General features: G+C 32.9%; 2 protein-coding genes across 3 annotated transcripts in view; one reads left to right on the top strand and one right to left on the bottom strand.

Annotated features, from left to right (window-relative positions):
• The window catches only part of LOC131148597 (protein CONSERVED ONLY IN THE GREEN LINEAGE 160, chloroplastic), a 41,414-nt gene extending 39,112 nt beyond the window's left edge, over positions 1-2,302 (top strand). For both annotated transcript variants that reach the window (XM_058098425.1, XM_058098424.1), the window contains exon 9: positions 1,948-2,302. In XM_058098425.1, coding sequence (XP_057954408.1) covers positions 1,948-2,134 — 187 coding nt within the window. In that variant the 3' untranslated portion in view covers positions 2,135-2,302. The remainder of the gene's footprint in view (positions 1-1,947) is intronic.
• A 2,407-nt stretch (positions 2,303-4,709) lies between these two features.
• On the bottom strand, positions 4,710-16,289 carry LOC131147704 (phosphoenolpyruvate carboxylase-like). Its single transcript, XM_058097232.1, has 11 exons — positions 16,033-16,289; positions 15,572-15,924; positions 13,560-13,951; positions 13,200-13,284; positions 11,071-11,293; positions 10,492-10,595; positions 10,253-10,340; positions 9,831-9,985; positions 6,471-7,469; positions 5,608-5,994; positions 4,710-5,192 (listed from the first exon to the last, which is right to left on the bottom strand). Exons 2-11 carry the CDS (start codon positions 15,737-15,739, stop codon positions 4,905-4,907), a joined length of 2,889 nt encoding a protein of 962 aa, XP_057953215.1. The 5' UTR covers positions 15,740-15,924; positions 16,033-16,289; the 3' UTR covers positions 4,710-4,904.
• Positions 16,290-16,862: the final 573 nt, after the last annotated feature.

The following is a 16,862-nucleotide window of genomic DNA, read 5'->3' as shown; positions in this document are numbered from 1 at the left end:
CATCATATTCTAATACATCAACAAACAAAAATAAAGAGAACGATGCCCATGCCTTGCGCCCCTTGATGCTGAAAACCACGTCTTTGGTTCTCCATTCATATTCACAGAAGCACAGGAAAAAGAAAGGTGATCCATAATCCAAACTTGCTACCTAGGCTCAATACTCTTCCTAAGATCCTTTCCAAAAAACGCCAACCCTTTAATACACCTCAAAATGCAGCTTAAAGGTTATGCTCTGCTTCTTTCTTCTCTTGACACCCTCCACAACCTCATTAACCAGAAGGCACAAGGACAAGATCAAGAAAATTTACTGTAAGATTGGGAAAGATGTCCTCCCAATCACTAGAATACAGAAGGGAAATCACACTAAAGTCACCTCAAAACAATGTATTAAACATAGCATTAGACAAAGGGAAATCATGAAGACCTCACTGTTGATATTTATGTTGGATATTTTAAATTAAAAAAACTATCTATTTAATAAATAATATATAATAGTCATCGATTTTTATTTTAATTAAGTATATGTTAAATTTAATATATTAACTTTAAAAATTTTAAAATGTCAGCTACTACTTTAACATTTTGTATTTATGATACTGGAAGTTATAATTAATTTTAGTTATATAAATTATGATCTAACTTCATTTCAAGATACGTTTTTCTTCTTCAAAACAACTCTATATTCTACTCTATTTTGAGATTTATATTTTGTTGGGTAATTAAATAACACTTCATCTCCTAAAGTTCTAGTGTTTGCAAGCGTACACAAAACCAAGTTAGCTGAGTAATCTTGGAGGTTGTGCACGCAATGATTATATACACCGAGAAATATTTTTCGTAGGTGTGAAATCGGCTTTAAAGATAATGGTCCTTCCACGCCTCAACTTCTAATAAGTATTTGTATTTTTATTTAATATTAATTTTATTAGTCAATATTTTTCCTTCTATTATATTTCCAACAATCTTAAAGTTGAATGTTATTATCTATTTTAGAAGGAAAAAAGTTGCATATATTGAAAATTATTAAAAAGAAAAAAAAGAAAAAAACTTGCAATTCCTTTTACCATGGTAATTAATGCACATATATGTGTAATTTTGTAGTGCAATATCCAAGTGGATAATAGACAGTAGACATATAACCATAGTATTGACATTGGTTCGTGTTTCTGTGAACTAACTTGAATTAATTGAATAGTCAAATTGAACTATTATTAGTGTGATCACAAAAATGTGGGGGTACCTAGTATTAATATGATCAAAATATGAGAATTGAGAAATAACTATTGATTCATGATTTTCCTTAACCAAAGGACTAGCTAAAAAGCTAATAGAAAATAAACATCGAGGGAGATGTCTCTTAAGCCCTTAACATAAACTGCTAATGATGACAACTCAATTTATATGATTGGAGATCCCATGAATTAGGTTCAATAGGTAATAACAAGTCATTGAGTAGTTTGATGAGCACTATTATTTGTTTTGATCACTCCTCTGGTGTAACTGTAGCGATTGTGAGGTTGAGTTTATCTTTTAATAAGTCCATATTCTTTGTTAGGTGGTGTGTTTAGTTGCAGTTACACACTTGATGGATTTACTTATGATAGTGTGGAAGTGGAGCCGCGGGGCCGCTTCCTATGAAAGTTTATTGGGTTAAAATTTTCTAGAGCGCTAATGAATATCCACGTATAGTGCATGACCTATTCATACCCACCTGTAGGAGTCTCGTGTCCAGAGATGTTATGCGAGTGATATGCTTATAGTGTTACATTAAAAGAATTTGGTTCAAGAATTTAATATTCATCAAATTCTTGAAACACCTAAAATATATTTTTTTGTTCGCTCTATAGCTTCTGATTAATTGATGAACTTTGTGTCCTCAGATTGTTTGTTTTTGGTAGTTTCTTCTAAGATTGTGGTTTCTTTTGCTGTGGATTGTGTTTCCAGGAAGAGAGGATTCCTTGGGAAAGTGGAATGGATTAGCTGTGGTATCAGTAGGACATTATCTGTGTTAAAAGTGTTGAATGGAACCAGGCATTGTAGCCCCAAGGCTTGGCTGGCTGCAGCTGACAATTTCCCAACCTTGAGCAGCTGCTACTCTCACAAGAACAATCTTGTTGGACAGGACAAGTGAAAAATAGTAACATATTTTAAATTATTATTTTTTGTTTGAAATTTTATGGATAATTTTTTTTTAATCTTAATTTAAATTCATATTTTTATTTTATTTAATTTAAATTAGAAATTATGTATAAAATGAATGATTTAATTGTTAATTTAAGATATTAAAGTATTTTGTTAATAAGTTGCCAAATAATTGAAAATTATAAAATCTAATTTGGTTTTTTTTCTAAAAATAGCTGAAATTGACGACAAAAAAAGGCCACGATGCAAAAAATGTAATTTTACAATTTTTATATAAAATAGAAAATAGAAAATAGAAGTAAGAAAATGTTAGATTGTCAAGTTCTATTGGTTGGTAGTTCATCCAACATAGCTTTCCTTTTCTTTTCTAATTTTTGAATCATTTTTTTTTCTTTTTTGAGGAAAATCATGAAATAAAAAATATTTTTCAGTTAATTTTAAAAATTTAAGATTCTCACAAAAAAATTTTCCTAAAATTTTAAAATAAAATAAATTTGATAAATTCCAAGAAGTACAAAAATTTTCATAGAAGTTTAAAAATTGAACAATAAAGTTTTTTTTTTAAAAGTTCATAAAATTTTAAAAATATCATAAACAATATAAAATTTTTTAAGTTATATAAATTTTTTTTTTAAAAAAATATAAAATTTATAAAAAATGAAAGAGTGAATTTATAAGTTAATTTCAATACAATTAAGTAAAAATCTATTTACTCCCTATGCATTAGTTGGACCTGTACTCGCTAATTTTGTATAATTACATTTGTCATACAAATTAAGTTCAATACTAATAATGGATCTTGTTGAAGAAGAAGAATTTTTTAGTCTCTTTGAAATGTTCACAAAGATTTTAAAATTTCATAAATTTTTTTTTTTTAAAAAATTCTTCCCATAATTTTATTTTACTCAAAAAGAAAATCCATAAAAATTTAAAAATTCATAAAATTCCTTAAAAAATAAAAAAATCCATAAAAATAAAATGAAAGTTCGAAAATCTCATAAAATTTATAAAATTTATAAAATTTTAAAAAATATCACGAAGTTTATAGAATTCCACAATTTTTCAAAAGAAAAATCATAAAAATTTAAGAAATCCAAAAAGAAAATCATAACATTAATAAAACTTTAGAAGTTTCATAATAACTCAGGAAATTAGAGATTTTTTCATAAAATTTAGAAATTTAAAATATATTTACTAAACAGTCATAAAGATTTAAAAAAAAATCTTTTCGTAACTTCATTTCACTCAAAAATGAAATTTAATTCTAAAAGTTGCTTAAAAATTCAAAAAAATCCATAAAAAATAAAATGGAAGTTCTAAATTTCTTGAAATTTAAAATTTTCATAAAATTACAAAAATATCACAAAACTTAAAAAAAAAAAAAAAAAAAAATCTTAAACATTTATAAAATTTTAAAAGTTTCATAAGAGTTTAGGAAATTAGATTTTTTTTGAAATATTCACAAAGATTTTAAAATTTTCATAAAAATTTAGAGAATTAAAATATATTTCGAAAATGGTCATAAAGATTCAAAAAATCTTTCTGTAACTTTATATCACTCAAAAATAAAATTTAATTCTAGAAATTAAGTAAAAATTCAAAAAAAAAATAAAATTGTAACTTCGAAAATCTCATAAAATTTACAAAATTCATAAAAGTTCAAAAATATCATGAAACATACAAAATTCTAAAATTTCTAAAAAATATCATTAAAATTTATTAAATCTAAAAAAAATCTTAAATATTCATAAAACTTTAAAAGTTTTATAAAGAAATTAGAGTTTTTTTTTTTTTTTAAATATCCACAAAAATTCAAAAATTTTCACAAAAATTAGAAAATTAAAATAGATTTCTAAAACGGTCATAAAGATTAAAAAAAAAAAAAAATTCATAAAGTGACAAATTTTTTTTTTTCAATTTTCTATACAAAATCATAAATGCTGGTCCGTTAGGAAACCCAAGTAGATATGAAAAATTAGAAGCCTTCATATTTTCCTTTCCCCTCCCTAATATTTTTCAAGTTTGCTTTCCCCACCCTAATATTTTTCAAGTTGCATACAAGGCCTAAATCTCAAACAGTGTTCAACAAAGTCACTTTGATGACTATGCTTGAGCGGATATTCACATTATGTAAACTAGAGACGGGCACACACACATGGCTCTCCAATTATAATTTTTTTATTATAAAAAAATAATAAATAATTAAATAGCATAACGTCATTTTGAAATAATTATAAATAATCATAGAAATATTTTGAAATGATTATAAATAATTATAAGCATAAATTTGACATAATTATAAAAATATTTTGAAATAACTATGAATAGTTAAAAGAGTATTTTAAAATAATTATTAGAAATTATAAAGACAAATTTAATATTTTTGAAAGAAAAACACCAAAAAAAAAAAATACCCTTAATAGTATTAGAGATTCTAATAAACTCGCCGTTCATAAAGGAGATTCGATTGCAATGAAGGGGATTTTGCATGTTCTGCTGCAATCCGGCTATGTTTTCATCCGACAAAGATGGCCCTAAATATGAAAAGCAGGTAGAGCACAAACTTTTTTTCATCGGACAAACAAGAACTTTATTCGTATAATAAAAGCAACATCTAGTTGGGTGAACATTAGATGACAGTTCAGACCACTGACGAGCATCCTGCATGCTTCTGCATCATACTTACATAAAAACTGAAGGTAGACCGTGATTTATCAACACTGTAACATCATGAGTTTTCAACACCAAATGACTTTGCATTACCCAGTGTTTTGCAAGCCTGCAGCAATACCTTTCATGGTCAAAATAAGGGTATCTTCGAGGCCAGGAGCATAATCACTCGTAGGGTTGAGTTTCACTAGTTCTGCAGCAGGATTGCTCGATTCCCTTTGCTCCTGTGGCCCGACCTTCACAGAAAGGCTGGGATCCCGGATCCGCTTCAGTGTGTAGGCCTGGCAGACATTAAGTGTGGTGATGTATGAATCACGAAGACGGAGTCGTTGCTTCAAGTATGGGTCTCCTTCAAGCAGATCCTTGTGCCCAGCAATCTACAGATGAAAAAAGAACGAAATGGTATTCATTATCATCTAATGCATAGCTGCTACTTTACTCGTGCAGAATAAAAATCTGGCATGCAATTAAAAGTCATACAGATACAACACCGAGCTCATCCTTTTATCCACGTTTTACATCCTAATCCTGCACTTTCGACTTGAGAAATATTATATTTATTGAGTTCTTTAACTTGAAGCATCGAGGAAATGATTTTTGAATAGCAGTATTTCTCAGTTCTAGAAATATGTATTCTATGAATTTTAAACGAACTATATTGTCTTCAAAAGTACACAGACCCAGCAACTAAATACCGGACAAAAGACCAAATTTAGCAAAAGCTTATATGGGGTTTGCCAATAGCTAGAGCTCTTAAATTGCTCCAAGTTCAGTGATTTCCTTTTATATTACCTGGAGGAGGTGACATTTTGTTTCTTCATACTTGGCCCTCAAAAGTTCTCCAAATGGCAAGAGATCTTCCACAACTAGGAGCTTGTCGTACAAAGCAGCAATTCCAGGATTTCCTTTGGCAAACACCATCTCAACCAAGTCGATTGTGACCCTAAAGAAAGGCCACCCATTATACATTTCTTGAAGCATTTGGAGGTTCCTTCGATCCTTCTCAATTACATGCTTAAATGCTGCCCCAAAGCCGAGCCAGACAGGGAGATGAAACCTTGTCTGTGTCCAAGCAAAGATCCATGGGATTGCACGAAGTGATTCAATGCCCCCACTTGGCTTTCTTTTTGATGGCCGGCTACCAATGTTCATCCGACCATACTCCAGCTCTGGTGTTGCCTGTGGAAGGAAAGAAAGGACACAACTTTGTAACAGTAGTGCCACAATGATGAATTCTGGAATATTTTGGCAGGGGAAGTGATTTGGATTTTGGAACAAAAAAATGATTAGAAAAAGCATTAGTCAGAAAATTGGTGGCAATGACAAATCCACCGAGGATCTCAGGCACAAATGGGAAATCAGAAGGGGGCAAACTTGACAAAAGTGAAGCACCACATGCTAAATATGGAGAGAAAAACAGACATTATATCATATACCCTAAATAACATAAGATTATGTTAATTGTTCCAAATTTCCAAATATCATAAGATTATTTTAGTTATTCATAAGCTATTGAATTAATTGAGGCTAATTAAGTTATTCTCATTGAAAAAGTAAATTGTAGTTTAGAATTTCCATTTTTTTAACAAGGGAAGAATTTCCCCTATAATGGCCAGTTGAATATAGTCAAGAAGTCATATAATTATGATACTTACTAGTCGGAAGTATTCAACAAAACGAGGTTCCTGGAAAACTATGGAACGGTATTCCTTAGTAGCAATGATTGCCATCTCATCCATGAGTGAGCGCCATTCTGGCTTTGGTGAGATTGGGGGATGAATTCCATGCTCAAGTGTAGCTGCTGTGAAACGCTGGAGTGTTCTAAAACACAAGTGTTCCTCCCCAAATGACTGTTCAATTACTTCACCTTGAACTGTCACACGAAGAGACCCATGAATCGTATCAGATGGCTGTGACAAAATAGCAAGATGGGTGGGACCCCCTCCTCTTCCAACTGTCCCACCTCGGCCGTGGAACATTGTAAGCTTCACCCCATAACGCTTTGCCACCTTTACAAGCTCCTCTTGAGCCTTGTATAACTGCCAAGCAGCAGAGAGACGACCAGCATCCTTGCCAGAATCAGAGTACCCAATCATGACTTCTTGCTTCCCATTAATCCTGTTCCTATACCAATCTATTGAGAACAGACGCGCAACAGCAGCAGGAGCAGCCTCAAGGTCAGCAAGCTTTTCAAACAATGGGACGACCCTTAATGGCTTTTTCACATGGCATTCTCGCTGTAACAACTCAACAGCAAGTACATCAGAAGGGGCAGTTGCCATTGAGATTATGTAGGCACCAAAGTTGTCCGAGGGAAGCTCGGAAATGACATGAAATGTGTCCAATACATCAGCAATTTCTTCAGTTTTGGGAAGATCGGGGCCGAAAAGAGGACGCTTACCCCTGAGTTCACATAAGAGCCACTCTTGTCTGCGTTCCTCAGACCATTCTTTGTAGGATCCAATGCCTAAGTGCTTTGTGATAGCATCTATGACATCTGTGTGCCTGTCTGATTCTTGCCGGATGTCAAGTCTAACAAGCGCAAGTCCAAAAGTCGAAACTTGACGTAAGAAATCAAGAAGGCTTCCATCAGCAATTGGGCGATCACCGCAAGAGCAAAGTGATCTGTAACAAAGTTCAAGAGGCTCCAGGAACTACAAAATAAAATATATAAATAAATACAAAAAAAAAAATGCAATTATATTAGAATTAACATCATTTTCAGTATAATTTAGCACTCATAGTGAGCAGATGTAATGCTTTATAATATACGTGCTGCATCACATCTCAAGTATTGTACCATGAATAATTATTGAAAAGTCCGTACAAAGAAAGGAAAAGGAATAATGAAGAGAACTTCATTAAATGACAGAAACAAAATAAATAAACAACAAAAAGACAGAAACTTTCATTAAGGAACAAAGATGGAAGTTACATTCCTTGGAGGAAATTGAACTCTGATCATTCTGTGACAAATTTGAGTCTCGAGGCTTCTTATGCTTCGCTAAGACACTATATCTCTTGGCCTTATTGTGAGGTACTTCATACAAATTTGAGTCTTGACGCTTCTAATTCTAGCTGAGGTCCTAACACATAAGAATGGCGCACATTGTGCCAAAGGGAAACATCATCATTTTCTACATTTCTAGAATGGTGTTCAAAGCTTTTTAAGAGGGGGAGAAACTGAAAGAAAAAAGGGTTGTGGGGGAAGAAATTCAACATGGAGAATACCGGCTCTTATTGGTGATTGCCTCACAATGCTTAGGGAAGGAAATATTAAAACTAAAAATGAAGCCACAGGCACTTAGAAAAGGTGACAATGGAATTCTAGGAGGAGAGGGTACAGAAAAAGTGAGAGGGTTTTAGAAAATGGCAAAATGGCAGGAAATTTCCTGGCAAAATCAGCCCATGCCTACAAAAGCCAGAACATCTAGAAATCAAAACTATCTAATGTAGCTCATCAAGATCCTTGCATGTGATTTTCTGGGCCATGCCTCGCTCCATCTTTAGTGCTACAAAAAGAGAAAAAGACAAAAATATGATCCTAAATACGCTTAATACTATAAGGTGGGACTGTGGGAGGCAGATACAAACCTTTTGGATCGTACCAGTTAACACAAGGTGAGAGCCCAAGGCACAAACTTCAGTGAGAAAGACATAAGTCCCACCATTTATTGAACTTATTTAATCAAATCAAGAAATACAAAGCAAAAAAATTACAGTATATATATATATATATATATATATATAATCAAATCAAGAAATACAAAAAGTATGTGTAGAGAAGAAATTAATTAATTGCTATTATAGTCGAAACAGAACTTTTGAAAACAAAATATTGTTGGCACAACGTATTTCTTTGAACTCATATGTATCACTCTTAGCATTAAAATAACAATTTAGTGATGCAAATCTCTTGGAATTTTTAGGCTATAAGGTCATCAAAGAAAAGGTCTAACCAGTAATCACGTAATCAGAAATTTGGCATTTGAGAAGGGGAAAAAAAGAGTTTAGAAAAACTCCACATATGCCAAGTAAGATTATATAAGTGCAATGAAAGTTATAAACTAAAAGAATAAAAGGAATAACTACATGGGATTCTCACAAGAGTTCCTTATTTTGGGTCAGTGCATAGTTTCAGGTACATGGTAAGTTTTGAAGCATGGAACTTACCTCGGCAAAAACCATGTAGCCCAAGCCTATGTGAATTAAACCTGAGGGTTGCAGCCCAATGTTTACAGACTAGCCTCAGCTTGAGTTAAGTGTTGAAGCATAAGCCTCAAAAGCTTACTAAATGAAATGTGTTTTTAATCCTAACACAAAAAATAATGCAAACAAGATATGTAATGGATTTAGACATTGATATAAGAAACCCAAAAATCGATATCCACTAACAGAATAATTTAGTTAGAGCAGTGGCTACAAAATCTGTCACAGAATAACATCAAATTGCAGTTGAGTGTGTGTGTGTGTGTGAGAGAGAGAGAGAGAGAGAAAGAGAGAGAGAGAGGATGCTTCAATTACGACATTATCAGCACCATAGTATCTATGATTTATTTAGTTTATCAATCTCATACTATAAAATTTTTTAAATAAATGATTTGAGTATATATTTCTAAAAACACTAATAAATGCTTGATGCAGTAACCAGTAAATAAAATGAAAGAAACTTATGTTCAACCAGTGTAGTTGACCTCCTAGTAGAAATGAGAATGGACAAAAAATTATTGAATGAGCTAGCAAGCCTACTATTGCTTGGGCATCCAGCCAGTCACCTATTTTCCGTATCTTTCAGAAATTTTGCAAGCACACCCATGGGCACATATAGGCGACATTGGCTGCAACATGGATGCAGCTAGTAACCACCATTACACGTTCCTATCTTGTAATATCATCTGGACCATCCAGATCCGGATATTATTTGAAGAAAACAATACAGGTTTGTACAGTTGAGAATTGCCAGCTACATATCTCTGAAAGAAGAAGGTTTAATGAAACAGTAATGATTGTGTAACCTGCTCAACATTGGTGAAAGCTGCTTCCTCTGGAATGTCAGAGTTCCCACTAGATAATAATTGTCGAGAGCGTTCACGTGTATGATACAGCTTGTCCCTCAGATCACCAAGAATAACACGATAGGGCTCATTTGGAGGAATCTGTTTCCAGAACTCTGGGTTCATAAAGCATTAATGAGTACAAAAATCAGGGGAAAAAAGAAAGAGGAAATATATGGACCCCATGAACAATTGTTGGAAATGATAAAAAAAAGTTTCATTACAAAATTTTTTCTCCACCTAGAATATGGAAACAAACAGCTTTGATGGAGCTTTGACAATCCATAACATTTTTTTTTTTAAAGATATGTGACAATTCACAACTTCTAAAGAAAAAAAAAAAAATCAAAGGAGCAACGTTTACACTTTCTTATTTTACATACCTATGTAATGTTTTGCATCTCTCTTTGATGATCGATGAAGTTGATCAGCACGAGCACGAAGTTCATCACTGCATCGCCACATTGATAACTGAAAAGAAATAATGAAATATGATAATTACATTATAGCAATAAATGAAAGAAAAATTGAATTATGGCAAGGCAATGATGTATGAAGTGCACCATGTAACCAAATAATGCTCTAAAAAATAAAGTTAAAGAGCGGAACAAATCCTCCATACCTCAAACATAAGATCCTCAATCTGGGAAAAATACAGGTTAGCAGCCATCATTCTAGCCAATAAGCATACATCCCTTGTGACTTCAGGAGTTACCCTTGGGTTTCCTGCAGCCCGCATCAAAGTTTTAGGCAAGCAGAGCATCACAACAGAAAGGCATTTGGGGTGTGCACGTGCGCAAGTGTGTGCATGTTTGTGTGTGTGTGTGTGTGAGAGAGAGAGAGAGAGAGAGAGAGAGAGAGACTTTTTCAACAACCGCCATATCAATGTTTAGCCGAAATTGCTGAGCAAATACTCAATAAAAAGAAGCTTAGAACTCAGAATTTAGTGCTAGTAGTCTTGTTTCATAATTGTGAGGCAAAAACAGAAAAGAAAATGTTTTAAGTGAAGAACAATTCTACACGTGGTTTCTAAGTGAGAAAACTCAATTTTCTTACAGAGTCGTCAGACCATAATCTAAAAAAGTTGAGAGAGAGAAAATCTATCTTTAAAATTGGTTATTTCCTTTTATTATAATATGCATAATTCAAATGCAGGAGATGATGTGTTCATACAGGAATAGCTTGAGGGAAAGGATAGTACCATCACGATCCCCACCCATCCAAGAAGAGAACTGAATAAGAGGGGCATTGTAAGGAACACGTTCATTTATTCCTATGTTTTTCAAAGCTGTGTCAACACGACGTAAAAATTTTGGAACGCCTTTCCAGATTGTCTCATGAAAGTAACTCATTCCTGCTCTCATTTCATCTTGTGGAGTAGGAGGAGTCCTCCGGATTTCATCCGTACGAAATGCAGCTTGTATCTACAAGGGAATAAGTGGATAAGAAAGTTCTTTTTCATTTTTTTTTAAAAGAAAAAAGTTAAAAGTAAATAGCAATTTAACCCTAAGAACAGTAACAAAAAGTGATGCCAAGTTGCAGTAGTTTTTTCTAGCAGTTTATGAGACAAAGCACATTTGAAGCATAAAGAAAGTCCCCATGTGCACAGAATTCATTTAAAGCACAAGAAAGCACATTCATGCATAACTTATCACATCAAAGCCAAATGATGGACAATAGATGAGTGGAACAGAATAGGAAAGCAAGAGAACAGTCAAGAAACTATGCATATTACAATGCAGGGGGAGTTCCTGGAGATTTTATATTGCATGGAAAAAAATTTTGAATAATTAATTTTCAAACACCAAAACCTAGTGAAGGTTTCCAAGATCAAGGTTCAGTGATTGGCTTGAAACATTGGAAAAAGTTAATTAGGTATTAAGATCCTAGCCAAAGTGTAACACTAGTCTTGCCAGCTGTTGATGCACTCGGGAAAAGAACAAACTGCACTATAGAATAAATGCAAGAGGACAAAGATTTAGTTCCTTGACATGGTTCTAGGCAGCGAGTAACAAAGTTAGTGATTTAACATTATAGTTTCACACTTTTTTGCACAAACATTTGACTAGGTTTAAGCTAAATGTTCTTACTAGCATCTTGAAAATGTACTATCTTCACTAATTACATAAGCCAACACTTACTAAAATCATTCTCAGAACACAGAAATATTAAGAGATACTTTACTCGTACCTGAATCTCAAACTTTTCCATCTTAATGCATTAAAGAATTCACTTATGTTAACAGTTCAAACAGTGGGGAAAGATGCCTACTTGTCTCCCATGCTCCAATTGACTGCAACAGTTCTAAAAGGAAATAGTTACATGCAGAAAGGGCTACAAAAGCTTCAATACACCATTCAACATGTGTGTGTGTGTGTGTGAGAGAGAGAGAGAGAGAGGTTTTCTGATGACAACAATATGGCGTGTTGACTTCTATATAGGAAAAAGGAACAGTTTAGATCAATGGGAAACAGAAATCAAATTGAAATATCCATAGTTTGGCCATGCAACATTCAATCTAGTACACTGGAAATGTAGCAAAAACAGAAAGGTTATGTATGGTTTTTGGGGAATAGCTATTCCTAGGAATAAGATGGAACAATGTGAGACATTTGGAAATAAAGGTATCAGTATTCCTAGTCTATTTGTTATTATTCTATCCATCATGGAATGTGAAAGGAATATACATTCCCATGGTGAATTTGGGAATAATTATCCCTTGTCTTCCTTGTTATGGATTTATACAGGGTCTAATGTTGTCCTTTGCTTCATGATAATAACATCTTTTTTTAATGCAAAATATCAAATTCTTCAATTATAGCTACCTCTATTCCTAAGAATAGGCATTCTGTGAACCAAACATAACCTAACACTCTAGGTACACATAGGATACCGGTATTCCATTAGGGAACTTACCATGAAACCAGAATTTCAATAGCTACAAATCCCAAAAGAAAATTGAAAATTATAGAGTTTAGCATACAAAAAATAAAAGTTTTTCTCATAATTAATAATGTTTATACTACCACTATTCCACATTATCTCATTCATATTTAGTAGTGTTGTCCTCATCCATGGATGAATAACATATTAAATATAACAAAAAATGTGTCAATGTGGTTCACAATCTCATTTCCCCTTTTTGATTTGTTTCGTTTTGTTGTTGTTTTTATTACAAGTTTCATTTTAATTTCAAAAAATAGTAAAATATAAATATGCAATGGAAACTATGAAGAGTCAAATATTCATGGGGATGAGATCAAAATATTCATGGGGATGAGATCAAATATTTACTAGTGAAAGAGCATTCCAACATTGACAAATACATACCTCCCTCTGTAGAGCCTCATCAAGTTCCTGCTTGTCATCAGGAGTTATGTCCTTGGCATAAAGCTGGGCCAGGCAATTCCGTATCCTGAAAAGATAGTGAAAAAAGAAAAGAGCACATCATCAATAAGAGCCTAAACGAAGCAAATTACCATCAGGCAATTGCTCATTTGGCATTGGAATGACTGTTTTGAAGTAGGTGATTGCCAGTCCAATCCTGCCTGGTTGTAAAATACCAGAACCAGAAGTGCCTAAGATAAAAAAAATACCAAGCAAAGTACACAAGTGAAGCCCTACTACTACCAAAATTGATTTCCCACCCAAGGAAAAGAACTGTAAGACTTTCATAACCAAAGAACAAACCTTGCATGCTTTTGAAGCAGAGATCTACGAACAGATTGAGTAGGATGTGCAGTAAAAACCAAATCAACTGTTTGGTTTTTCAATGCATCAAAAACTTCTTCTGGGGATTTCTTCAGTTGCACCACAAGCCTCTTGAGGGTCTCTTCTATGTCTGATTCAGTTGTTGCAGAGTTTTCATCAGCGAAATCCCCTTTCTTTAACTTAATTCTTCGTCGGTAAGCAATCTGAACTTCCTCAGCTAAGTTGGCCAAGTTAAGCATGTGGGAAAAAGATTTAGCAACCACAATGGAATCCCCAGGATCCAAACTAGTCAGCACCCTGCCAAGCTCCTCCAATTTTTTGGGGGTGTGTTTCCCTTCATACTCTGCTGAAAGCTCATAACAATCTTGAACCTAATCCATTAGGCCATAGCAAACAATAAGTTATGCTATAAACTCCAGAAATGTCTCGCATGAAGTGCACTCATCCCACTGTTATGATTGTAAAGCAACTTATACAATATATACAAGTGGTGGTAATAGCATAATTCTTTCTCCCAGCATCTGCTTGCCAAGAACACCAGGGGAAAGAAATAAAACAAAAGGAGATTGAAATTTCAGAGATGAATATATTTATCCCTTCTTCCCAAAATATTAGGCCACACAGTTATTATATGATCAGTTGAAAGGAGTTTTGAGTTTAATCGGCTCCCAGATAATGAAAATAACTAAGATTAATATTTTTTGTATAGAAAAAATAATATAAGAAATATTCAAACTCCAGAAAGAGAAATACTTATCATTGTATGTTTGTCATAAATGGTCAGAAAAATAATTATGAAAATGAGAGAGTGGATAAAGCTTTTTAGTGTAAAAGCATAATCAGTATCTCTCTAAACCAAGTAATAAGCCACTTGATGCTATAAGGGGCTGTTTTGTATTATTGTCATAATTTCTGAAAACAAAAAATTTAAAACTAGAAATAGAAACCCAAATGAAAATTAATAACTACTTGGGTTATGTTCATAACTGAAACGAAAACTAAAAACATAATTTCATTTTTCTTTTCTTGGATCAAATAACAGTTATTATCATACCATCCTTAAATCGCCATAAAATTGTCCATCCTTAAGTATATAAGCAATTCACTAGTATCACAAAAATCTTATCCCTGCTTTTGAGAGCTTGGATTTCAGGCCTTAGATTTGGATTTGTGTGAATTTGGAGGAAACGTAGTACAAAAATGTATTGAGTTTCATCTAAATCCACAAATCCAAATTCAAGTCCTAAATCCATGCACCCAAATACTACCTATGAGTTCAGTATTTAGAAAAAGATTAAAGTCCAACTGACTTAAAAAATTATTAGAATAATACAAAGAATACAAATTAAAAGATATTTTACTAAAATACTAGAAATTGCTAATAATTATGCTTTTAAATCCATTCTCTAGTACTCCAAGAATAATCCTATTGTATGTGAATTAGAAATTTAAGAAAATATTTTTTGGAATTTTTTTATTTTTCATTTTTATAAATTTAGGGATATTTATTTTATTTACATATAGTAATTTTATTTTAATTTTTTCATAATAAAAAAAATGTGCATATAGTAATTTAATTCAAAAGGAAACTTTGGATAAATATAGTAACTGCGAACCAGCTTTAGTTTAGTTGCCACAATAGTTTACAATTTACAAAAGAAACTGGAAATGAACAAGGCACTCAAATGTCTTAGATCCACTTATTTCCATACTGCAACACATAGAAAATAAATTTTAAAAATAGGAAATAAAAAAATAATACCAAAGAGAACCCTCCGGAAAACAAAACAGAAAAACGAAAAACCTCATGAACTTCGCGGAATTAACCAAAAAAGGGGCTTTCAAATTGCAGAGTGAGTATCATGAAAAGCTGCAAACTCTGAATAAAATTTATATTTCAGTTCAGTATGCAGATAAGCTTGATCAGACAACCAAAGCAACAAAAATGCTCCAAAAACAGAAGCGAAAATTCGGAATATTAAATCCAGTACCGTCTCTTTGAGATTTTCTCCATGCAAATCCTGAAGAATGTCAAGGAACCGATCCAACAACAGAGCGTCATACTCCACCAGCTTGTCATCCTCAGACACCTTCTTCGGAACCAATAACCTCAATTGTGCATCGATTGAGGCCAACTTCTCTAAGTTCCTTGCCGCCATTTCTGCTCTTTCTCTGCTCCACTTCTGTTCAACTGCCTCGCGCTCTGTGATTTATCACTCAAAGCAGCGGAGAGAAAGCACGTGAAACCCTCCAATTTTCAACCGAAAAACAGATGCTTGAACAGAAATTACGGCTCGAAATAGAAACCTTGAATTGAATTGAACCAGCTGATTGAGGTGGTAGACTGAAAAACCAAGTATGTATGTTTCAGAAAGAGAAAAGCGGGTGCGAGGAAATGAATCTCGTGGAGCACATGAAAAGATGATTGCGTAGATTTGCTGAAAATGGGCACCTGGTGATCTCTACACAAGAAAGTTAAGAACCATCACGTGTGATTGAGAGAGAAAACGAAAAACAGAGAGGGAGAGGCGATGGTGGTCTTCACAGTGTTTCTGATTTGACAAGCTACGGTCTCCCTTCCTGTATCAAATTCCCCACTTTCTCGTTCGAGCTGTGGGCTTTCGATCAGATTCGGAAGAGCCTGGGGACTTTATAATAGGGCGTGCCGCGACACCTCACCTCACCTCACCTGGGCGAATACTAAACTTTAGTATATTTTATTTTCTTTATTTGTAAATAAGATTCAGATATTTATTATTATTATTATTATTATTATACTTTTGTTTTTTGAAAAATTATATTTATTTATTATTATTTTCAAAATTTTTCATATAATTTCATAGATATTTTTATTTTAATTATATTTTAAATTAGTAATATCATAACGGAAAATCATAAAATCTGGTATTTTCACAAACAACTGAAAATCGACAATTAAAACAAAAAATTGACGATGTAAATGCATTTCTATATTTTATTTTCCATTGTATAGAAATAAAAAATAGAAAATAAAAATAGAAAATAGAAAACAATAACGATATCAAACAAAGGTAAGTTTTAAATTTCCAAGTCAATATATGTAGTGATGATCACGTTAATATAGACCTTGGCCCATATTTTGAACCTTGGACCCCATACTTTTTTTTTTTTTTTTTCTATTTCCTTTTCATAGTCAAGGATATGGGGTATAATGTCCACATATCAACATGTGACTGAAACAAGACCACCCTTACATATGCTGAGTTGATAGTTGAGGACTACCTTAAAATTTCTTCGTAAGTT

Source organism: Malania oleifera, chromosome 2 (assembly GCF_029873635.1).
Source record: "Malania oleifera isolate guangnan ecotype guangnan chromosome 2, ASM2987363v1, whole genome shotgun sequence".
NCBI classification, from domain to species: domain Eukaryota; kingdom Viridiplantae; phylum Streptophyta; class Magnoliopsida; order Santalales; family Ximeniaceae; genus Malania; species Malania oleifera.
The sequence above is the reverse complement of the archived record's forward strand: the minus strand, read 5'-3'. Positions and strand labels throughout refer to the sequence as shown.